General features: G+C 42.9%; 1 protein-coding gene and 1 pseudogene across 2 annotated transcripts in view; both read left to right on the top strand.

Moving 5' to 3' along the window:
- Positions 1-25875, top strand: part of LOC122541704 (pyroglutamylated RF-amide peptide receptor-like) — a 58866-nt gene extending 32991 nt beyond the window's left edge. For both annotated transcript variants that reach the window (XM_043678596.1, XM_043678595.1), the window contains 5 exons: positions 4341-4493; positions 8349-8410; positions 13345-13580; positions 18115-18212; positions 24898-25875. In XM_043678596.1, coding sequence (XP_043534531.1) covers positions 4341-4493; positions 8349-8410; positions 13345-13580; positions 18115-18212; positions 24898-25301 — 953 coding nt within the window. In that variant the 3' untranslated portion in view covers positions 25302-25875. The remainder of the gene's footprint in view (positions 1-4340; positions 4494-8348; positions 8411-13344; positions 13581-18114; positions 18213-24897) is intronic.
- On the top strand, positions 3516-3634 carry LOC122541952 (annotated as a pseudogene).
- Positions 25876-26122: the final 247 nt, after the last annotated feature.

Raw genomic sequence — 26122 nt, 5'->3', positions numbered from 1 at the left:
GATGATGAGCGGAACATAACAAACAAAATCTCCTGCACTGGTATCAAGCCTCAAGAAAAGGGTAAATGTTTTATACCATCATGAAAATAGTCAATTTTATCTTCTTACAAAAGAGGCTTTTACCAGGTTTATTCAGCGAACTCAACAATAACAATTATTATTCACAAAATCTCTCAATAAAATAAGCAGTGAAAGTGGTTATCGACTAAACCTGTGTACAGAAGTAAAATCTGTCCACCTTAATTCTGAAAATACATACTCTTGCACTGACAGGACAAATGAACACAACTGTGCAGAGGTATTATGGATGGGAAAAATAGTAAAAGGAAACAACATTAAGAGTCACTATCAAGATCAAGATTCCAAGCTAAAAGAGTAGATTGAGTTGACTACCTTTTGGTTTTGTGATAATGAGAACATGTTGCTGTTGGACAGGACAACCTTGGGTCTGGGAGAAGGTCAGTTTGACCTAGTTCTTAGAGTTAAGTGTTCGGTACAGCTTCCAAGGTTTATGAGCAGATCAGAGAACCTTATTTCTGGAAGTTTCTCTGATTCCTTGAAGTTTTTGTTTTGTTATTCATTCATGGGATAAGGGTGTCACTGTCTAGGCTAGCATCTATTGCTCATCCTTAATGGCCCAGACGACAGTTAACAGTCAACCACATTGCTATGGGTCTGGAGTCACATGTAGGCCAGACCAGGTAAGGATGGCAGTTTTCTTTTCTAAAGGACATTAGTGAATCAGATGGGTTTTTCCCTAGCAACCTACATGGACTCTTTTTTGAAAATTGAATTCAAATTCTACCACCTGCCATGGCAGGATTGAAACCAAGTTCCCAGAATGTTACTTGGGTCTCTCATTGATAGTTCAATGAAAATACCACTCGGCTGTCTTTTACTGATTGAGAGAGAGAGACAGAGAGAGAGAGACAGACAGACAGACAGAGACAGAGAGAGAGAGAGAGACAGACAGACAGACACCTCACAGCGCCAGAGACCTGGATTCAATTCCCACCTTAGGTGACTGTCTGTGTGGAGTTTGCACATTCTCCCCGGGTATGCGTGGGTTTCCTCCGGGTGCTCCGGTTTCCTCCCACAATTCCCCGTAGTGTTAGGTGAAGGGGTAAATGTAGAGGAATGGGTCTGGGTGGGTTGCGCTTCGGCGGGTCAGTGTGGACTTGTTGGGCCGAAGGGCCTGTTTTCACACTGTAAGTAATCTAATCTAGATGTTTTACCTCCTGCCAGATTTTTTTAACCTTACCCCTGCCAAGTCTGTGGCAAAACATTAACCAAAACACCAGAGGCTTTTGCTAGACAACAGCAACTTAGATTCTAGGATTTCTCTTCAAGTTCACAATAAAGCTCTCTTCAATCCAGAAAGGTCCAAACAGTTTCATTTTCCAGATGTCGCAATCTGGATGTGGATGTGTTCCTAACAATATTCAATGAATTATAAATCATTGCAGATTGCCGTTCAATTAGCCAGTGTCTACTGTTAACTTTGCTGACACAGCATCTACTGTGAAACTGTGAGTAAATATATTGTGCACATTAGTTGTCCATTGACCTTTCTATAGAAAGTTAAACAAAATAAGTAACAGCATAAGTACCCTTTTAATAACATAATTATTAATAATTGCCAATTAATCTTGCTTGTCCAATACACAAACAGTTACAAGCACACAGTCTCATTCTTTCATGTTCTGAATAGTTTTGAGGTGTTAAAACTATTAAATTTTATATCATGCTTCTCCATTTTATCTCTTTCGTTGCTCTTAATCCAATCTTCTCATTGCTCTCTTTATTTGCCTTCCTGTACCAGCATTTGTTGCCTCCTCCCTCCTCCTTAGTCTTTCCTTTATTTGTTTCTTGATCTTTAAATCACATTGTTTAAGGAGATGAAGAGATAATCAAGTCTCAGAAATCTGATTGTGATTTTTTTTTTAAATTGAACAATTTAATAAACTTTTTACTTTCTGGAATAGCTACAAAAATTCTGGATTCCTGATGATGGGCTTATGCCCAAAATGTCGATTCTCCTGCTCCTCAGATCCTGCCTGACTAGTTGTGCTTTTTCAGCACCACACTCTTAACTCTGATCTCCAGCATCTGCAGTTCTCACTTTCTACTAGCAGGACATGTCTGCCAAATTTAATTCATTTCTTCTACGAGGTGACAGAGGCAGTGGGATGAATTCTTGTGCTGTAGATGTAGTATATTTCAGAAAGCATTTGATACAGTGCCACACACTGGTTAGTTAGTAAATTAGAAATATTTGAAATTGATGGCCCATAGCAGTATGGATTTGAAGTTGGCTAAAAGATAGGAAATAGAGGGGAGGTAGAGATGGACATTTCTCAGACTGGAGACAAGTTGAAAGTGGTGTTCCCGAAGGATTGGTGTTGGAATTTTGCTTTGGGTATGAGTATGGAGAGAAAGTAGGAGATTGGCATTATGTATGCTCTGTTAACGAGTTGGGTGCATCAACAATGGATCAAACAGCCTCCTTCTACGCTATAACACTGCTGTGATTCTGAAATAGTGAATATTATAACATTCAACAACCAGAAAGATGTTGAATTTGACTGTCTCTTGGAGCAGGATCTTTCATCTTGATGAAACTCACTCCTGTTAAACATGTCTTTTTCAGTAATTCCCTTAGCAGGAGGCTCAGTGGCTTTAGTAAAGCCCCAAGCAATAGATTGAAGCTTGAGGAAGATGGTTTGAGGAATAAAATGAGAGAACTTGAGGATGGGGGGCTTGTGTTTTATTTCCGGGTTGCAAGCTGAGGGGGGAGGGAATACTCCAGCTCAGTTAATTTTAACTTCTGCACATGAAAAAAAAGGGAAAATATTGGTTTGGTTGTTGGTATTTTCAAACCAACCTATTCAGAGATGGCATGATACCCTCTAGAACAGGTCTCCAGCTCAGTTAATTTTAACTTCTGCACATTAAAAAAAGGGAAAATATTGGTTTGGTTGTTGGTATTTTCAAACCAACCTATTCAGAGATGGCATGATACCCTCTAGAACAGGTGAGACTTGAACACAGACCTCCTGGCTCAGAGGTAGAGCACTACCATCACATCACAGGATCTCTTGGCCACTGGCCAGAACTCTGACAGTTCTTTCTGCTGAAGACCTTTGAAGAAAAGGAGGATTGAGTTGAATGTATAATGGCCCTTTGGTCAAACTTAGCCCACACTCTGTAGCAAAGAAACAATTGTTAGTGTTTCAGGAGAGAGCGAGGAGGTTTGCTTCCATTGGAGATTCTTGGCCAATCAACCTTGTCCAATTATGCAACATGACTCAGGGGGTGTAAAGTGTGGGGGCGCTATAGAAGTACCTTTACAGTCAAAAAATAGATCAGAAATGGTATTCCACAGCAAATACTTAAAGTCATCTTTATTTTAAAGACTGAAAATGAAGGCCTTTTCTAAAAACAAAACATAAGATTTCCCTTTAGGATATCATCTATGGGTAGATCTGAAAGGAAGTTTACTTGTTAATGCAAGTGAATACAGCCATGCTAGTCTGAAAATGCCTGATCTCATCTGATCTTGATAACTAAGCAGACTCAGGCCTGGATAGTACTTGGATGGGAGACTGCCTGGGAACACCAAGTGCAGTAGGCTTTTATAGAGGTTTGCAAAATTATGAGGAGCATGGATAGGTTAAATAGACAAAATCTTTTCCCTGGGGTGGGGGAATCCAGAACTAGAGGGCATAGGTTTAGGGTGAGAGGGGAAAGATATAAAAGAGACCTAAGGGTCAACTTTTTCACACAGGGGGTGGTACGGGTATGGAATGAGCTGCCAGAGGAAGTGGTGAAGGCTGGTACAATTGCAACATTTAAGAGGCATTTGGATGGGTATATGTATAGGAAGGGTTTGGAGGGATATGGGCCGGGTGCTGGCAGGTGGGACTAGATTGGGTTGGGATATCTGGTCGGCATGGGCAGGTTGGACCAAAGGATCTGTTTCCGTGCTGTACATCTCTATGACTCTATGACTAGATGTAATCTATCCTTACTGCTGTTACAGCCTTGAGCAGATCCATCTAGCTTGTTATGCATAGTAACTTCCATTGTTTGTGCACTGGCTGGTCAATTTGTAGATCTCTGTAGAAAGTTGGAGCTCTGAGCTATATGGAATAAAGTCTAAGTAATTAATACACTTTTTCCCTGTTGAATGCGCCTTTGCTAGTAGCCACTTAAGAACTGAACATCCATCTAATTAAATCCTGCAGTACCAACTGGTTTGATATTGTTTGATAGATGTACAAAGTATCAGATGTACAGCTGATAATTTTTCAACCTTTCATCTGATTTCTAATTTCCAGGCACTTTTGTCTGCAAGATGGTTCCTTTTGTTCAGACTACAGCTGTGGTGAGCTGCGTCCTAACAATGACGTGTATAGCAGTGGAGCGATATGAAGGAATAGTGCACCCACTGAGAAGGCATTACCTGAACACAAGGGCATGCAAAATGCTCGGTAGGTCTTCTGTACATCCTAATTATGCATAAGATGATAACGTGGTGATACTGTCATTGGAAGAGTGATTAGCCTACTCCTCTGGGGCTGGGGTTCAAATCCTATTACAGTTACCCTATAGAACTTAAATTCAATTACAGTGAAATCACAATAAGCCAATCTCAGATAACCTGAAGTGCCAGTTGTAGAGAAGTTGTGTCTGGTTGGATAGGAAATCTAATGGAAGTTTGCCCGTGGTAAGCTAAAGATCTGGACTGGTAAATTCTGATTAACCAAGTTCTTGCACACTCATTGTATGACAGTGCAATCATTCCCTCCAAGGTGCACTACACCAATGTTCCTTGCATGACGATTGGCGTGTCAGTATGCCAATTGCCGACCAAGTATTCTCGAAAGCCGGTCAGAAGATTGGAAGCAATGTTGGTGCCAACCGATTGTCGCGGAGTTAGGCTTTGCTCACCAACCAAATCTGTAAGAGTGCCAAAGCCATTGAGACAATGAAAAGTGCTGTGCTGTCAATTGGAGGCAATGGACTGGACTTTTCTTTTGGCAAAGTATTGTATTTGTTGAGATTCATAGTCGGCTGTGGCCAATGTTGAATTTTCTCATGCCATTTTCTCTTCAGCTCGCTCATTATACAACAGTCCTCTTGCAATCGTGTGGCAGGAGTGCTAACCACTGCCAGGAGGTTCTTGTTGGTGAAGCCACATTGAAACAGCAGGTCATAGAATCCCCTCAGTGTGGGAGCAGGCCATTTGGCCCTTTGAATCCATACCAACCTCCCAAGAGCACGCCACCCAGACCCACCTAACCATCCTGGTAACCCTAAAATCCAAATAAGCTCCACGTCTTTGGACTGTTGGAGGAAACCAGAGCAATCGGAGGAAACCCACACAGACACGGAGAACGTGCAAATTCCATATAGACTGTTGCCCAAGGGTGGAATGGAACTCGGGTCACTGGCGCTGTGAGTCAGTAACGCTAACCACTGAGCTACAGTACTGCCCACAGGAACAGCACGTCTCACTGTGATGCTTGATCCATTATCATTGAGGACATGACCTAGAAGGGAAACTTGCACTCTGTATTTTAGACAGGGTCTTGGAGGCGCTGTTGGAGAGGCAAGCTGGAAACTAGCAGATTGGGAAATCACTCTACTAATCCCCAGGCAGCCCCTTCCCAGACAGCACCCCTACCTCTCAGACAAAGCAAAATGTCCAGCAATGCCAGGAAGAAAGTCACAGTAATGCTACCATCTTCTTCCCACTACCTCCTAGTCATTCTAATTCTGCCACTGCACAGTAAGATCACTGCAGTGATATGCAGAGGTCAGCAAGGTGGACCTCGTTCAATGTGAGTTCCCTGATTGGGGCTGTTAACCTAGGCCAATCGGGGAGGCCTCACTGATAGATATAAACAGGACAGTCAGTGGTTCTGCTCACTGTAGGAGCTGGCTCCGTGCTGCCTAGGTCAGTGTCATGTAATATGCACATGTAAGTAAAGGGTGAATTGGTGATGGGATACTGGGCCTGCACGGAGTTATGTCAATCACCAAGCTACTGGTCCACAATTCCCACTATTTCCTGCAGCATCTCCACTCAATGGCCCTCAGCAACTTCATCCTCCAAGTTCCGAGTCTTCTTGCCCTCAGTGTTTCTACTGGGGATACCTCACCATATCTACTACTGCTCCATCTCCACTAACAACTCTTTTAACCTCTTCCATCTCACTCAGTCCCTCCTTTTGGCACATTGCAGGTAAAACCTACACTAGGGAGGTGTTGGCATAGTGCCAATGTCATTGGATTGCAATCCAGTGGGCCAAGAGGGGGATTAAAAGCTAATTTAATGGTGACCATGTAACCACTCTTGATTATCAGTAAAACCCATCTGGTTCACTGAAGTGCTTTAGAGAAGGAAATCTGCTGTTTTTACCTGGTCTGGCCTACATGTGACTCCAGATCTCAGCAATGTGGTTGACCTTTAACTGACCTCTGAAATGACCTATAAAGCCATTCAATTCAAGAGCGATTGGGAATGGGCAACAATTATCAGACTTTGCAGTGATGCCCAAAACTGAGCCGAAATGGCAAAGTTGGGTGGTAGGAGGTTGGCAGTGGACACTATCAGGCGAGTGGGCAGAGTGCTCATGTGGAGATGCTCTATGTCCAGCCAGCCCAATGTACTCACATTTCCACTCCTATTGCACATTGATGATCTCAACTCTGTTAAGCAGATATTAGCAGCACCCACACAACTCAGGCCAACAGCTCAAAACACCAGCACTTCCTGTGTCGGAGGAGAAAATCAGCCCAGAGACTTTCCATCTTAATATATCTGATATATTAAGATATATTAGAGATATATCTTACTACAATTTATCGAAACTGCATGGTCACGGTTCTGGTTGCTTATCCCTAATTTCAACACAAACTGGGAGCAATTGGCCATAAAGCTATCAGAGATCAGAAGCATAGAATCCCTACGGTGCAGAAACAGGCCATTTAGCCCATTGTGTCTGCACTGACCCTTCAAAGAGCATCCCACCCGCATCCCTGTCACCCTGCGTAACCCATGGCCAATCCACCTAACTTGCACATCACAGAAAGTAACCAGAGCCCCTGGAGGAAACCCATGCAGACATGGGGAGAATATGCAAACTCCACACAGACAATCCTCCAAGGCTGGAATCGGGTCTGGGCCCCTGGTACTATGAGGCAGCAGGGCTAGTCATTGAGCCACCCATAAATACAATCAGTTATGACTCTAATCAGTGATTAAGCTTTTAACATGACCGAGCAATGTAAGGCTGTGTCTTACCATCGGCCTCAGCCAATTGGAGGCATTTGTTACACAGGAACGCTGGCCCTCAGATTGCTTATCCCTTTAGCTTGCGTCAGTGTCACCGCAGGAAGACACTCTGAGACTGAGCTCCATTTTCTAAGCTGTTCAGAGATGTTTTGACACACTTCTGGAGCAGATGGGATATGAACCCAGCTCAGAGCTGGGGATTCTACCATTGCACCGCAAGTGTCCTCCCAGTTATGAGGCAACGACTCACCTCCAGGCAGACGATGATCCCATAGTGTTGTGTCAAGGTTTTGTGGATGGCGCAAAAACAGCAGGCAGGTTTGGCGGAGACTAGAGGTTGGTGTGAGGGACCAATTTTTAAAAATTCCATGTGATGGAAGTGGGACTGCTATATAGCTGAGATACCACGTGTGTTTTGCCACTTGGACAAATCAAGTGATGCACATTTAGATTGTGTCAGGCAATGTCACTGTTAGCACAATGAGATGGATACATAATCAATTTGAGTAGCTTTAGGTGTTCTTGAGTTGAAGGAAGACCACCCGGAAACAGCTCTCCAACTTCAGACAGCTGCAGTTTGTTACAAATTTCAAAATGCAGAGCCTGCAATCTCAAAACATTCTCTTTTTTGGTGTGAGTGAAATGGGAAAAAGAAGGAATGGAGATTGGGGAGCTGACAGAATTGAGAAGCGATTCAGGTACGAGATCAGGGAAAAGGCCATCTTAAGCGGATTTGGGCTTAATGTCTAAAATTCCTTGCTTTTTTAGCGCTTTATGGCCAATTGCTCCCAGTTTGTGTTGAAATTAGGGATAAGCAACCAGAACCCCGACCATGCAGTTTCGATAAATTGTAGTCCCAATTCTCAGACTATTGGTATATATGAGCATGGCAGAATTAGGCCTAGGAAACTATGTATCACAGTAAAAACAGCATAACTAAACGCTCCATCTATGCCATCCTCCCGTGATTATATATGTTTTGTTTTCGTAATTTGACTGGAAATGAGTTCAGGAAGAACAGTGCTAACATACTTTTCATTGCCAGGATTCGCATGGGCAGTGGCTGTAATTGTTGGATCTCCTATGTTGTACGTTCAACAACTTGAGGCAAGTTCTCTCATTTACTTTGTATTAATGCATTATTCAAAATAAAACATTCTGGATTCATTTATTCAATTTAAAATACAAATAATGAGATACAATCTTCTCAAAACTCACAAATAATGAGAGCCTGGTGCTTAAAAGCAGTACTTCTTAGTAACTCATGAAGAGAAGTGCTTTAAGACTCATACTTTACCAAACAAATTTAATCAACATTAATTGAACATTAATTTTGCACACAAACTAAGTGGGCGGCACGGTGGCACAGTGGTTAGCACTGCTGCCTCACAGCGCCAGAGACCCGGGTTCAATTCCCGCCTCAGGCGACTGACTGTGTGGAGTTTGCACGTTCTCCCCGTGTCTGCGTGGGTTTCCTCCCACAGTCCAAAGATGTGCAGGTCAGGTGAATTGGCTATGCTAAATTGCCCGTAGTGTTAGGTAAGGGGTAAATGTAGGGGTATGGGTGGGTTGCGCTTCGGCGGGGCGGTGTGGACTTGTTGGGCCGAAGGGCCTGTTTCCACACTGTAAGTAATCTAATCTAATCTAATCTAAACCAAACTAAAGGAAAGGTACTTTCACATGAATGAATTAATGTAACTGAGATATGTCTTTCAAATCAAATTGCTATGCTCCATTCTTCTCTGTGAGACATGAAATATTACCGAAACAGTTCCAAAGAACTATAATATACAGCTTTGAAGCAGACTCAACTCCCCCATCATAGCAGGAGAAAAAAAACATTTCATTCAGGCCAAGTTATCAAGATCCAGTTTTCACCTTTGTAGATGAGTATGTTTTGTTTCATGAATGCCAAGAGACCCTTTTGTTTGGTTTTTCTTTCAACAGAAAAATTAACTCTTGTTAGCATTATGGCATCGTTGTTAGCCAAAGCAGTTTTCTCTACTGATTTGCGAGTCTGTGTAACACAGTGGTTAGCACTGCTCCCTCAGCGCCAGAGACCTGGGTTCGACTTGAGCCTCAGGCGATTTGTCTGTCTGTCTGAAATTTGCATGTTCTCCCTTTGGCGGCATAAGTTTTGTTTGGGTGCTCTGGTTTCCTCCCACATCCAAAGATGAGCAGGTTAGGTGGATTGGCCATGATAAAAAATACCCTGTAGTGTTCATAGATGTGTGGGTTAGCCATGGCATGTGGGGTTATGGGGAGTAAATGCTGTTCAGAGGATCAGTGCAGACTCAATGGGCTGATTCGCCTCCTCCCATACTCCAGGGATATCACAAGAATTTTAAGACTATCGCTTGCCTTTTTTTTTTGACATTTCAATAGTTTCTTCTGTTTGGCATCCAGATCACATGGGCATGAATCCAACCTGATCCTTCCTTTTCAGAATATTCTACAGAATGTTTTGAAAAGATCAAGAAGATCTATAGTACAGCAGAAATGTCCATTGGCCAATCTCATCTCTGTTGGTCATTTCACCTTAAGATCGAGGAGACATTAACCTTTGTGATATATATATCTGTGTGCGTATGTGTACATAAAAATGGGTTGCTCAGTTAATGGCCCGATTTTGTATTTCTAAAGCAAGTTTAGGCTTGTTAAAACATCCACGAGTGCCTCAAAAACAATTTGGCGTGGAGCTACAAAAAAATCTCTCCACCCCCAAGACTCCCAGCCTCATTCCTGATGAAGGGCTTTTGCCTGAAACGTTGATTTTCCTGCTCCTCGGATGCTGCCTGACCTGCTGTGCTTTTCCAGCACCACACTCTTGACTCTAATCTCCAGCATCTGCAGTCCTCACTTTCGCCTACAAAAAGAGACATCAGGGCACGTGAGAGAAGTCTTGGTCAAAGAGGTCAGTTTTAAGGATAGACCTAAAGGAGGGGGGAGAGACATAACCAGCGAGAAAGGTTTACGGTGGAATCTTCAGAGCTTAAGGTCCGTGCAGCCGATAACATGTGGAGCAGCTACGATGGGAGATGTACTGGATGACGGAATGAAGATGTGCAGATATTACGGAAAGTTAGAGCCTAGAGGAAGTTATAGAGATGAACAGAAGAGATTAACTTTTCCTTGAGCATGAGGTGCACAATTTCTTCCCTTTCTGCTCCAACATTTATCTCTATTCACCCTCAGACAATAACACTGTATATACTGACTACCTCAGTATCATCTCTTGATCCATCCACTGAATCTAATTTATCAAACTACTCATATAGCCTCTGGTAATGGATGATCAGAAAATTACTTTGACTAAATCTAGAGAAGCCATGCCTTTAGACCGCAGCCACAAACTGTTGTCTAACCGCTGACTCCATCTCACTGGTCTGAGGTTGAACTAACCCACCTGTAACATTGGTGTCACATTTGTTCTGACCATACAGTTCTAATCACACATCTGCCCCATTACTAAGAGTGTACATCTCCCCCTTGTGACAGTGCCAGCTCACCCTACTCGGTGACTGTCTGTTCTTTAAGTTTCTAACACGTCTGTCTGTTTATTTCCCATTTAAACAGGCAATGAATTCTCATGATCATCCAGCTTTGTTGTGAACACAAAACATTTCTTCCCAGCTCCAGAAACTTCAACCATACTTTTTCTTACTTTAGACTTGAAGATCCCAAAGTTTTCCTGGGTGGGGTCCTACTTCCATCCTCCATAAACTTGAGTTCATCTCAAGGCCCATGGACTGTATTTGAACTCCCATTCATTCCTGTGCTTACAGACTCAATTTTTAAAGTTCTCATCTCTTTTTTTTTACACCAAACTGTTCATCTCCCTCACTCATAGATCTTTAACTCCAGTCCTATATCTTCCCAAGATCTCTGTACGCTTCAAGTTCTGATTTTGATCCTTTCCCCAGTGGTGGCTATGTTTTGCATTGCCAAAGCCCTAAGCTCTAAAATTTCCTCCTTATACCTTTCCACATCTCTCTCTATACTTTGAGTGTCCCCCTTCAGCCTTTGATCTTTACCTCTGAGAATGTGAGGGCAGTAGTCCCGATCACTTGGAAGTTACCTTCCAAGTTATTCATCATCCTGACCTTGAAATGTGCTTTTAATTCTTTCACAGGATACAGTGTCACTGTCTGGGCCAGCATTTACTACCTATCCCTATTGCCCTTGGGACAGTGGTGATGAACAGCACTCCCAGTGCTGCACATAGACCTGCAATGTTGTTACAGAGAGGATTTCAATCGAACTCTATCAACAAACACATCGAGTTAGACTCCATCTACCACCCCCTGAGAAAAGGAACAGGAAGTGAAATCACCACAGGAAATAACATCATCACAGGAAATGACATCACCAACCCAAAGAAACCCAAAGATATAAACAGAAAGCAGGGAATTTTCAGCAGTGCTTTGCCTGAGGCCCACTGAAGATGTTACCTAGTAGTGTGATGAAATGTCTGAAAATGAACCTTCCAGCTCAATGGGCAAACCTACATCTGAAAGGGTTTCATGATTTTGATCCATTGACAGAGAATGAGCAGGAATATAATTCCAAAGCAGGATAGTGACTGGCTTAGAGGACAACTTACGAGCGCAGGTGTTCCCATGTATCTGCTACCCTTGTCATCATAGAATCCCTACAGCGTGGAGGCACATTTGTTCTGATCGCACAGTTCTGATCACACATCTGCCCCATTGAGTCCACACCCACCCTTCAGAAGAGCACCCCACACAGACCTACCCCAAACCTGAAACCCTGCATGGCTAATTCACCTAATCTGCACATTCCTGGACACTATGGGTCATTTGTCATGGCCAATCCACCTCACCTGCACATCTTTCAACTGTGGGAGGAAACCGGATGATACAGAGGAAACCCACACAGACACAGGGGCAACATCTGTGCAAACTCCACACTGACAGGTGGAATTGAACCAGGGTCCCTGGCGCTGTGAGGCAGTGGTGCTAACCGCTGAGCCATCGTGCTGCCCTAAATTGACTCCATCCAGGTAGGTCCTTCTAGGTGGTAGAGGTCATGGTTTAGATGGTGCTATCAGACCAGCTCTGGTGAATTGCTGCAGTGCAACTTGTATGTAGTTCACGTTGATTCTTCATTTTTGTACGGAGATATGGCTAGTGTTGTCTACCTGTACTTCACTTGAACTGCTGTAGAGTCAATCACCCTGCCTTGAGTTACATATACACAGATCAGGTAAGGATGTCAGATTTCCTTCCCTAAAGGAGATTAGTGAAGCAGATAGGTTTTCATAAGACTTGATAGTGGATACTATGCTTTATTGATGGATTTTATTGAACCCAAATTTCAACCATCTGTCATGGTGAGGTTCCAACCCATGCCCAAGACCATGAGGTCTGTATTATTCACCATGTGACATTCTCAATACAGCACTACTCACTTACCTGATTGGAAGGGGGGGTGGAGATCACTACTCCTTCACTGTTGCCAGGTCAAATTGCTGGCCCTCTCTCCCTCTCTAACAGCCCTGTGTATTTACTGACACCAGATGGACAGCAGTGGTCTGAGACATGAATAGAAATAAGTAGTAAGTTAGTGGCAAAAGGGAGCTCACTAGCGCAACTAGGGATGAGCAACACATCCTGCCCTTTCCCATGCCCAAGAATGACTATACCGAGAAAAACTATTGCTTTCTGTTATCGACCGTAGTATTGGCTTATGTGGCTCAATGTCAAACATTGCTTAACAAAGACCTTGAGGCACTTCTAATATGAATTCAGTTATATTTATTTTAAATCTGAGGCATTTCCCAAGTGAGGAGACAGTACAGGTCAGAAAGCACGTGACTATGAGTTAGTGTAATGGTTAGGTAACTGGCAAAATTCACAACACCAATCTCACTGCTGTAAAATCTGAGCTGAAATAAAATTATTGCCTCACTTGCTGTGCAAATAGCAATATTTTGGTAAAATATGTTTAAGTAGTTATTTAGCTTATTCAGCAAAAATAAGCTGCTTTAAAAAATAACAGGCAGTCCTTTTTATTCACAGGTGAAGTATGATTTTCTCTATGAACGTCGGTACGTCTCCTGCCTCGAGTGCTGGAACTCTGCTTCACTCCGAAAAGCCTACGCTGTTTTCATTCTGGTGGCACTGTTCCTGCTGCCCCAGTTGGTAATGCTGCTTCTTTACAGCAGAATTGCTTTTGAGCTCTGGATCAAGAAACGTGTGGGGGATAACTCCTTTCTCACTGCCCTGAACCAAAGGGAAATGTCCAAGATTGCAAAGTAAGCACTTTAAATGCACATAATATTCAGAACAAAACCAAAGAATTGAATTTAGAATTAGAATTAGGTTTATTGTCACGTGTAGTCAGGTTACAAAAGTACAAGAATACAGTGAAAAGTGTACAATATCGCCAACACATCGCGCCATCTCAGGTACAAAGTGTCCAGGTACAAATCCTAGCTACAAAAGTGTAGAGAAAGTTAAGAAAAATGTTGCCCCACCTTACAGATATGCAAAACATCAGTGCAAGTTAGGAAAATAAGAAGTAAAGCTAAAAAGATAGATACTATAGTCTTTCTATAAGAGATTCCACATGATCTGACTGAGCGCCACTGGTTCTCAACCAGTACCTATCTTCATTCCAGACGCTGGCCGTCCCCACTCTGGTCCAGACCATTGGCCACAGTCCCCTCTCCAGGCCACTGGCTGTCCCCACTCTATTCCAGTCCACTAGCCACCCCCACTCCGCTCCAGGCTGCCGGCTGCAATCCCACTCCAGGCACTGACCACCCCTGCATTGCTCTGGGACACTGGCAGAAGAGAAAAGACAGAAGAGAAAGATTGACAGGGCAAATAGGGCCTAATGGGCATACTGTTCTAGCGACAGCGGCAGTCACAAGGAGATCAAAACTGGGGACTAAACCTTCAGGTGTTTTTTAAAAGGACAGGCAGATTAGAAAGTGTCATGAGATAGCGTTGTTGGTACAGGATGGAATTAGTACAACAGCAAGATATGGTCTTGAATCTGATTATGTAGAATCCATATGGATGGAGATAAGAAATGAAAAAGGCAAGAAGATAGTGATCAGACTTTAAAGGATCCCTAACAGTAGCAATATAATGGATTAGAGAATAAATCAGGAGATAATAAGTGTATATAAAAAAGACAATACATTAGTCACGGGTGATTTTAGTCTTCATGTAGATTGAGTTCATCTGTTGACAGAGGAAGTCATGATGAATAATTCACAGAGTGTAATAAGGACAGTTTCCTAGAATAATATGTTGTGGATCCAACCATGAATCAGACTGCTTTGGATCTGGTGATGTGTAATGAGGCAGTTTTAATACATGATCTCCGAGTAAAAGATCCCTAAGAAAACAGTGACCATTACATGGTAGAATTTAGCATTCAGTTTGATGGTGAGGAACTTGGGTTGGAAACAACTGTACTAAACCTAAATAAGGTTTAATCATAAATGAGAGGGCAGAATTGACTGTAGTCAGCTGGGAAAGACGTTTCGGAGAAAAGATGATTGACAGCAGTCATTTAAGAAAATAGTTCATGACAAACAAGCCCCTGAAGAAGGGCTTATGCCCGAAACGTTGATTCTCCTGCTCCTTGAATGCTACCTGACCTGCTGCGCTTTTCCAGCAACACATTTTTCAGCATCTGCAGTCCTCACTTTCTCCTAAACAACAATGTTATGTCCCAGTAAGGAAGGATTCTATTGACGGGTAAAACCAACCATGGCCAATCAACAATGTTAAGAAATGTGGCAAAGATTAGTGATTAACCAGAGAATTGGGAGCTCTCTAAAAACCATTAAAATATAACCAAACAACAATAAAGAGGGAGAAAATAAGCTATGCCTGTAAACCAGCAAGTAATATCAAAACAGTCAGCAAGAGCTTATTTAAATATATGAAAAGGAAGAGAGTGGTGAAAGTAAACATAAAGCCCTTTAGAGAAGGAGGCTGGGGCATTAATAATGGAGAACTAGGAAATGGTAGAGAAATTGAATAAGTACCATGCATTAGTCTCCAAAAGAACACTAATAGCATTTCGAAAGTGCTAAATAATCGAGTGGTGAGAATAGGGGAGGAAAATAAATACAACAGCTATCACTAGAGAAATATTTCTTGGGAAGCTAATGGGGTTAAAGACCCTGGGCCTGATGGATTGCGTCCTAGGATTTTAAAGGATGGAGCTCCAGAGATGTAATGGTACTAAACTTCCAGAAATGATTAAATCCAGGAAATATCTCGACTTCTGAATTGAGTGAGCCAGGAAGTGAAAGCTTTTGTTTACCCCAATAACACTTGTATTCAACTGGAGTTCAGCTGTCAGACCAGGAATGTTCCTGTGACGTTCCTGATGACATGTGTAGCAGTAATCATAAATCACGGGTTTGAATTACCCTTTGGAATACATTTACCCAATATTGTTAAATTCAGAAAAATAATTTGTGATAGCTTTTCATTAAAGATAAAATCGGTTGAAAATATCACAAAATGATCTATGACTATGAATCTATCTGACTACCCTAAGACTATGTTAACTAAACTTTGACAACAAAAAGTAGAAATTGCTGGGTAATGTCTGCAGGTCTGACAGATCTGTGGAGTGAAATCAAAGTTAATGTTTCAGGTCCACTGACTTTTCTTCAGATCGACTTAATTTGACTTAATTAGATAGAAATAGGTAGAAATACAATACTATAGTGGGTAAATGTACTATAGCATGTATTCTGTCACCAAGTTGCTCTTTATTTACATATGGTTCGTATATGGGCTCTGACCTAGAATCAAGAGACTTTCTGAATCTCTTTTTTTTTGTGTGTGCAGGTGTGGGACACAGTGAAAGACACAAGGTGTACAAATCTTTATTCGATTTCCATCACCAGGAACAAAGCAAACACCCAAGTGGCCAGTGACAAGCAGTGTCCTTCTTAGAGGGCAATGCTGCGTGATCAAACAGTGAAGGGGAGGGCAGGGATTAAATCAAAATAGAGTTGGAGGGGGAAATAATATACTCCATTTTCTGCGGTGCCCACCTCTCCCTGAACAGCTCAAGGGTGTTGGTTGACACTGCGTGCTCCTCCTCCAGAGACACCCAGGCTCTGAATCTCCTGTTTATTTTTTTTATTACCCCCACACTACCACCTAACTGCGGTAGTGCTTATTTTTCCCCCGCACCCATATTGTGTGTGTGCAGGTGTGAGACACAGTGAGAGACACAAGGTGCACGAATCTTTATTCAAATTTCCACCACCAGGAAGAAAGGAAACACCCGAGTGGCCAGTGACAAGCAGTGCCCTTCTCATCAAAGGGCAATACTGTGTGATCAAACAGTGAAGAGGAGGGCAGGGATCAAATCAAAATAGAGTTGGAGGGAGAAATAATGCACTCCACTCCCTTTTTTTTTTTTTTTTTTTTTTTTTTTTTTTTTTTTTTTTTTTTTTTTTTTTTTTTTTTTTTTTTTTTTTTTTTTTTAGGAAAACACCCGGGTGGCCAGTGACAAACACTGCCCTTCACATCAAAGGGCAGTGCTGTGTGATCAAAACAGTGAAGGGGAGGGTAGGGACTAAATCAAAATAGAGTTGGAGGGAGAAATAATGCACTCCACTCCCTGCGGCGGCCACCTCTCCCTGAACAACTCCAGGGTGTTGGTGGACACCGTGTGCTCCTTCTCTAAGGACACCCGGGCTCTAAATCTCCTGCTTATTTTTGTTTTATTTTATTAATCACATTACAAAAACAGTTTACAACAAACAAACAGTTACATTTACAGCTGAAACAAGAGACAGCAATTTTACAAGGGAGAGGAGCAAAGCCAGGACAAACCTCAAATCCCAGTTTCACATAAAGATATAAAGAAACAACAGCAATGACAGTTGATCTCCTGCTTATTTTTTTATTTTTTTTTTGAACTATCAACACCAAATTTGTTTATTTTCAAAAAGTATTAACATATGCACACATACATCATTTGAGAAAAAGTTTGAAGCCAAAGGGTTCTGGTATTTTGCTCTTATCTGTGTCAATTTTCCAGTCTAGAATTGAGAAATAAAAAACAAATCTTTGGCTCAGGTAAAAATAACTGCATGAAAAAGTCAGTGGTCGCCTTAGACTGCAACCAGAGATGTCAGTTTGAATTAGATTTCGAAAGCAGTGCTATCTCCTGCTTATATCTGTCAGCCAAGACTCCCTGATTGGCTCAGGTTAACAACCCCAATTAAGGATCTCATGGCCAATGAGATCCACCTGGTTCCAATCACTACAGTAAGCTGTCAGGGTTTGGGAATTTGAGATCAGAACAGGCTGATCAAACTCTTACACTCAGTGATTTACGTTAGGACAGCTTAACCCAACTGATGATAACAATGATAAAAAGACAAAATTGCTTACACTTAGCAACCATGAACCATTGTCCTTTGAGAAGCTGAAGGATGGAGGCAGAAAATTCACAGAGCCGATACTCTTTGAAGTTAAACTTCAGCCCTTTGACAACATAGTGACGATAGTGTAGATGCAGTTACTTCCTGCATTTTGTTGAACTATTGTGTGTACCACGATTGGGTGAGGCCTATTTCCTTGTACTTACGAGGAGGCACATTTGTTGATCATTTTATAGCAGTAAGTAGATCATATCTTAACTTCGATATGTTGATCATCTTTAATTATTTATTTTTTCACAGTAAAATATAGCATATGCAGAAGATATAAGTCGGAATATATTAAATGTTTCTTTGATAATATATCAATAGACCCTGTCATCAAGGACTAATATTATCTGATATTCTTCTACAGAAAGAAGAAGCGTGCTGTTGTTATAATGATAACTGTTGTTGTGCTCTTCACCATATGTTGGGCCCCATTCCATGTGGTGTATATCCTGTTTGAATTCAGTAAGTGACTCTTTCACTCCCATTTCACTAGCTATTTCAGCAGCAGGAGTCGATAGAGCATGAGCCAGTGGGCAGCTGGGAAGGTAAATTAGAATATTAAACGTTTACCTTGTGAATCTGTAGCTTCCATTACAGCAGTGGGAGTCGAGAAAGCACGAGCTAGGAGGGAGCCAGGAAGGTAATTTAGAATATTAAATAGTTACCTCATGAATCAGTGGAGCGAAGGCTGAACCAGGAGTGGACATGGACATAGGGAATGCTGGGTAAATGAACTAATATAGTGGCTAAACCCGAAACACTACAGATGTAGTGTCTCCCACCTGTCCTCCTCCTTGAACCAAAAAGACTCTGTGTGGAGGGTTGGTAAGGTCTGGCTTTTTAAAATCTCTTTTGGCAATTTAGACCAGAGGGGATAGAAGAATGTGGAAGGTCAGGGTCACCACTGGTGTCCCTGAAGACTTCACCTGCAAGAAGTGCGCCCGACTCCAGCTCCTTAACTCCAGTATTAGGGAACTGGAGCTGGAGCTGGGTGAACTTCAGATCATTCGGGAGGCTGAAGGGGTGATAGAGAGAAGTTACAGGGAGGCAGTTGCACCTAAGTTACAGGATAAATGTAGCTACGTGACCATCAGGAGAGGGAAAGGGAATAAGCAGACAGTGCAGGGATCCCCTGTGGCCATCCCCCTCAACAATAAGGGGGATGGCACGGTGGCACAATGGTTAGCACTGCTGCCTCACAGCGCCAGAGACCCGGGTTTGATTAGATTACATTACAGTGTGGAAACAGGCCCTTCGGCCCAACAAGTCCACACCGCCACGCCGAAGCGCAACCCACCCACACCCCTACATTTACCCCTTACCTAACACTACGGGCAATTTAGCACGGCCAATTCACCTGACCTGCACATCTTTGGACTGTGGGAGGAAACCGGAGCACCCGGAGGAAACCCACGCAGACACGGGGAGAATGTGCAAACTTCCTCCCACAGTCCAAAGATGTGCAGGTCAGGTGAATTGGGCCATGCTAAATTGCCCATAGTGTTAGGTTAGGGGTAAATGTAGGGGTATGGGTGGGTTGAGCTTCGGTGGGTCGGTGTGGACTTGTTGGGCCGAAGGGCTTGTTTCCACACCGTAATGTAATCTAATCTAATGTAACCTAATCTAAAAATAAGTATCTTGCTTTGGATACTGTTTGGTGGGGCAGGAATGAACACCAGGGGAAAGCCGCAATGGCCTGGTCTCTGGTCTCTGGCACTGAGCCTGGCTCTGTGGCTCAGAAGGGAAGGGGGGAGAATAGGAGAGCAATAGCGATAGGAGATTTAGTGGTTAGAGGAACAGACGGGAGATTCTGTGGGTGTGAACGAGACTCCCAGCTGGTTTGTTACCTCCCGGGTGCCAGGATCAGGGATGTCTCAGATTGAGTCTATCATGATTCATAAGGGGGAGGGTGAGCAGCCAGAAGTCGTGGTACACATTGGTACCAATGACATAGCTATCAAAAGGGATGAGGACCTGAAAAGTGAATATGGGGAGTTAGGTTAGAAGCTAAAAGGCAGGACGTGCAGAGTAGTAATCTCAGGTGCCCCGGGTTAGTGAGGCTAGGAACAGACAGCGAGTGCAGGTGAACATATAGCTGCAGAGCTGGTTTAGGAGGGCTTCAGATATGTGAATCATTGGGATACCTTCTGGGGAAGGTGGGACCTGTACAAGGAAGACGGGTTGCTCCTGAACTGGAGGGGTGCCAATATTCTGGGCAGGATGTTTGCTTGAGCTCTTTGGGAGAGTTTAAACTAGTTTGGCAGGGAGATGGAAACCTGAGTTAGAATCAGAGGATGGAGTAGCTGGTGAACAGACAGATACAACATGCAGAGATTCTGTGAGGAAAGATACAGTTGATAGGGCAAAGTTACAGTCAGTGTGATGGGTTGAAGTGTGTCTATTTTTATGCAAGAAGTGTCAGGAAAAAGGGTGATGAACTTAGAGCACGGATCAGTACTTAGAGTTACAATGTTGTGACCATTACAGAAACTTGGATATCACAGGGGCAGGAATCATTGTTGGATGTTTTGGGGTTTAGATGTTTCAAAAAGAAAAGGGAGGGAGGTAAAAGAGGTTGGGGGAGTGGCATTACTAATCAGGGATAGTATCACAGCTGCAGAAAGAGAGATTGTTGAGGAGGGTTTGTCTACGGAGTCACTATGGGTGGAAGTCAGAAACAGGAAAGGAGCAGTCACTATATGGGGAGTTTTCTATAGACCCCCAAAAGCAATACAGACATGGACGAGCAGATTGGGAGGCAGAATTTGGAAAGGTGTAGAAGTAATAGGGTGTCATTGGTGACTTCAATTTTCCTAATATTGATTGGAACGTCCTTAAAGCAAATAGGTTGGATGGAGCAGATTTTGTCAGGTGTGTCCAGGAAGGATTCCTGACTCAATATGTAGATAGACCGAACTGTGGGCGAAGCCATATTGGATTTGGTGCTTGGCAATGAACCAGGTCAGGTGTCAGATTTGTCAGTGGGAGAGCATTTCGGTGATAGTGATCACAACTCCCTGACCTTTACTACACTCATGGAAAGGGACCAGATGGTATGAGAAAGTATTTACTTAGGGGAGGGGGAACTACAATGCTATTAGGCAGGAACTGTGGACCATAAATTGGGAGCAGATATTCTCAGGTATATGCACGACAGAAATGTGTAAGTTATTTATGGAGCACTTGCTGTGAGTGCTTGATAGGTTTGTCCCACTGAGGCAAGGAAGGGATGGTAGGGTGAAGGAACTTTGGATGACAAGGGATGTGGAACATGTAGTCAAGAGGAAGAAGGAAGCATAGTTAAGGTTGAGAAAGCAAGGATCAGACAGGGCTTTAGAGGATTACAAGGTAGCCAGGAAAGAACTGAAGAATGAATTCGGAGAGCTAGAAGGGGGCATGAAAAAGCCTTGGCGGGTAGGATTAAGGAAAAGACCAAGGCATTCTACACTTATGTGTGGAACACGAGGATGGCCAGATTGAGGGTAGAGCTCATCAGGGATAGTGAAGGGAGCTTGTGCCTGGAGCCAGAGGAGGGAGGGGAGGTCCTTAATGAATATTTTGCTTCAGTATCCACTACTGAGAAGGAACTTGTTGTTTGTGAGGGCAGCATGAAACAGGCTGATATGCTCGAATAGATTAATGTTAAGAAGGTGGATGTGCTGGAAACTTTGAAAAACATGAAGTTGTATAAGTCCCTTGGGTCAGACGGGATATATCCAGGGTTACTGTGGGAAACGAGGGAAGAGATTGCTGTGCCTTTGGCGATGATCTTTGCATCCTCACTGTCCACTGGAGTAGTAACAGATGATTGGAGGATGGCAAATGTTATTCCCTTGTTCAAAAAAGGGAATAGGGATAACCCTGGGAAAAACAGATAGGTCAGTCTTACATCAGTGGTGAGCAAATTATTGGAAAGGATTCTGAGAGACTGGATTTATAGTTACCTGGAAAAGGGTAGTTTGATTAGAGATAGTTAGCATGGCTTTGTGAGGGCCAGGTCATGCCTCACAAGCCTTATTGAACTCTTTGAGGGTGTGACAAAACACACTGATGAAGGTAGTGCAGTGAATGTGGTGTACATGGAATTTAACAAGGCATTTGATAAGGTTCCCCATGCTAGGCTCATTCAGAAAGTAAGGAGGCATGGGATAATGCGAAGTTTAGCTGTTTGGATACAGAATTGGCTGGCCCCTGGAAGACAGAGGATGGTAGTAGATAGAAAGTATTTAGCTTTGTGACCAGTGGAGTTCTGATACCTCTGCTCTTATGATTTTTATAAATGACTTGGATGAGGAGGTGCAAGGGTGGGTTTGTAAGTTGGTAGAGTTGTGGATCATGTGGAGGGCTGTTGTAGATTGTAACACGAAGGATGCAGAACTGGGCTAAGAAGCGGCAGATGGAGTTCAACCTGGAAAAGTGTGAAATGATTCCTTTGGAAGGTCAAATCTGAATGCAGATTATAGGATTAAAAGCAGGATTCTTGGCAGTGTGGAGGAACAGAGGGATCTTGGGGTCCATATCCATAGATCCTTCAAAGTTGCCACCCAAGTTGATAGGGTTGGTAAGAAGGTGTATGGTGTGTTGACTTTCATCAGCAGGGAGATTGAATTTAAGAGCCCCTAGGTTATGCTGCAGCTCTATAAAGCCCTGGTTAGACCACACTTGGAATATTGTGTTCAGCTCTGGTCACCCCATTATAGGAAGCTTTAGAGAGGGTGCAGAGGAGATTTACCAGGATGATGCCTGGACTGCAGGGCATGTCTTATGAAGAAACGTTGAGGGAACTAGGCCTTTTCTCATTGGAGCAAAGAAGGATGAGAGGTGACTTGTTAGAAGGGTACAAGATGATGAGATGCGTAAATAGAGTGGATAGCCAGAGATTTATTCCCAGGGCAGAAAAAGCTATCATGAGGGGGCATAATTTGAAGGTGATTGGAGGAAGATTTAGGGGAGATGTCAGAGGTAGGTTCTTTACACAGAGAGTGGATGAGTGCGTGGAATGCACTGCCAGTAGTGGGAGTAGAGTCAGAGACATTCGGGACATTTAAGCAACTCTTGGATAGGCATAATTTGAAGGTGATTGGAGGAAGATTTAGGGGAGATGTCAGAGGTAGGATGAGTGCGTGGAATGCACTGCCAGTAGTGGGAGTAGAGTCAGAGACATTCGGGACATTTAAGCAACTCTTGGATAGGCACATGGATGATATTCAAATGATGGGTATGTAGGTTAGTTTGATGTTACAGTAGGATGAAAGGTCGGTACAACATTGAGGGCCGAAGGGCCTATACCTTGCTGTACTGTTCCCTGTTCTATGTTCACCTTTAATGCATTTACTTTGCTAAACTCTCAGCAGCAACTAACATTTATGTCATGTTATGTTAATGTAATGAGATATCCCAGGGCTTTTGGCAAGACCCATAGTGAAATATAATTTGTTTCTGAACCATTGAAGCAATATAAGCACAGATGCTCAAAATCTGGTTTATCACTTGGATCTGTGATGAGTTGTTTGGTCTCATTTGAGGGAGATTGGAGTTATAGAGTCATAGAGCTGTCCAGCCAAGAATCAAACCCTTCGGTCCAACTCATCCGTGCCAACCAGATATTCTAACCTAATCTAGCCCCATTTGCCAGGATTTGGCCCATATCCTTCTAAACCCTTCCTATTCATATACTCATCCAGATGCCTTTCAAATGTTGCAATTGTACCAGCCTCCACCACTTCCTATCGCAGCTTGTTCCATACACACACCACCTTTGCGTGAAAAAGTTACCCCTTCGGTCCCTTTTAAATCTTTCCCTTCTCACCTTCTAGTTTTGGGCTGCCTTACCCTGGGGAAGAGATCTTGTCTATTAAACATATCCACACCCTTCATGATTTTATAAATTTCTAAAAGGCCACCCCGCAGCCTCTGATGCTCCAGGGAAAATATTGTCACTCTCCTGACATTAACAAAGGTGAAAATCAGGCCTGAATCCACTGGATTCCATCCAATACTGACCTGAGCAGAGCTCAGTAATGATGCCACATTGAGTCTCATGCCCTTCCTGTTGAGACTTGACTAATGATGGAGTGAATGAATTACCAGAGGAATGGAAGTGAAGTTTGATTGTCTTCGGGGGGAGAATGTTAGCAAAGAGAGACTCATTGAGAGGAGCAAAAGTTAGTTCCTTTACTGGTCAACTGAGACTTCAGCATCTCCACAATTCGGTAGGACCTATATACTCCTCAGTCTTCCACCACTGAGGCTCTTACTGTTGCTCCCCTGCACCTATCATGTGTCTTTACCAGTCTAATGATCTGCAGTGTTCCCACACTATCCCCAAATCTGTTTAAAAATTCCTTTGGCCTACCTCGTGCTGGGAGAGGGAAGTTGACACAGGAGGTTATTTGGCTGTGCGCCGAAATCTCATTTGGCAAATGCATGGTCCTAACCTTTTAGTATTTGTCCCCTTACCATCACAAACCTGTGTAATAGTGGAGGCCACACCAGTCTCACTTTCCCCAATCCCTTGGCTATGGCCATTTGATTTCCACGGAGAGAATGTGGTCAGAAGGCCTGCACATAATCTGCGGGCTGGCTCTCACCCCAACTTTCAGCTGCATTTTAAAAACATTTCAAATCAAAATGATATGTATCATCAAAAGTGTTGTAAGCCCACACTTGCTGAGCGTGGAGCTTAAGCAAGGGGTCAAAGGACACAAGTTCAATGCTAGGAAGCCAGGGATGAGGATGGCAAACTAAACAGTTTTCATGCGAAAGGAGAATAGCCATATGGACTAGGTCAGTGGGCAATGAAAACCGAGCAGGTGTATGTGTCCAGCATCTCATCTGGATTGTACGTACTAATTCCCACAATGAAAAGTTGGAAAGCTAAGATTGGTCTCCTGGAAAATGCATTTTCCTCTCTTTTAATTTGCTCACGGGATACAAGTGATGCTGCCAAATCCACTTTGCTACCCATTGGGAACATGGCAGTCTGTCTTTGCCTTGGTCTATTGACATGTTATTTTGGATTTCCATTGTTATAGTTCGTTATCCCACCACTTAACCCCTCACGTAATTGATAACCATTGTAGGATTGGGGTGACATTCTGACCAAGGTCGTGACCTCTTCAATGTTGATTGAGTTCTGTTTCCACAGACAAGTTGGACGAGATATATGACGATGTCACTGTCAACATGATCATCGCTGTTGTGCAAGCAATAGGCTTCTTCAACTCCTTCAATAATCCCATTATCTACACCTTCATGAATGAAACCTTCAAGAATGATTGCTTCTCTTTCCTGTCATGTTGCGCTCATAGGCGACATCAGAAGGCCACTGCTCGTGTGCAAAACCCAAACACAGCAGCAAGGCTAGCTGCCTGGGTGGAGGATCCCCCCCAGATGAGGAAACACATGAAGCCCGAGAATAATAACCAGATTGAGCATGTTGAGCTGAACTGGTGTGTAAATTATAAATTAGCGACTCGTGAGCCAGCACAGTTACCCATGCTTCCGTGTGCTACTCAGCAGGACCTACCATGCACCTCAGGTCATGGTTGAAAATGTTTCCTTTTAGTCGGCCCTATAGCTGTTTTACATGTGACAGTGATGTTAGTGCAGCTACAATTGTCAAAAGTGATTTTTTGCAGTAATACCTGGTGTCTAGAACAAGAATTTCAATAGGATTGTTTAAAAGTTACAATAGGATCCTCTTCAACTAAAAGAGAGATTTGCGTTTGTATAATGCCTGTAACAGCTTAAAGCATTTTGCAGCCAAGTGAGTTCTCAGTGAAATGTAGACACTGTTGCAGACAGCAGTCCTTGCTAAATGAGCACACGTTGGTTAAAGGATAAGTGTTTGCCTGGACGTAGCATTCCTGCTTCTCGTTGAAATATTATCATGGTTCTTTCACATCTAGTTGACAGATGGTTCATTTGAAATACAAGGATGTGGCAGTCCCGTTCTCCCTCTGATGCAGCTCTCCCACATTCCTGTATTGGACTAAATGTCAGTCTTCAGTGACATTTGTTGTCATGATCATTTAACTCAAAGTTGAGAGTGCTACCACTGAGCCATGGCTATAAAGTTGAGTTGATTTGATTTTATTTGATTTATTATTGTCACATGTACCGAGATACAGTGACAAGTATTGTGTTGCGTGCTAACCAGACAAATCATAATGTACATAAGCACATTAGGGTAATAGAACAGAATGCAGAATATAGTGTTACAGCTACAGAGAAGATGCACAAGATCAAATCTAATATATGAGAGGTGCGTTCATAAGTCTGATAACAGCAGGAAAGAAGCTGTTCTTGAATTTGTAGGTATGTGTTTTCAAACTTTTGTATCTTCTATCTGATGAAGAGACTGTAACTGG

Source organism: Chiloscyllium plagiosum, chromosome 38 (assembly GCF_004010195.1).
Source record: "Chiloscyllium plagiosum isolate BGI_BamShark_2017 chromosome 38, ASM401019v2, whole genome shotgun sequence".
In the NCBI taxonomy this organism is placed as follows: domain Eukaryota; kingdom Metazoa; phylum Chordata; class Chondrichthyes; order Orectolobiformes; family Hemiscylliidae; genus Chiloscyllium; species Chiloscyllium plagiosum.
Note: the sequence above shows the minus strand (reverse complement) of the source record. Positions and strands in the feature narration are given on the sequence as shown.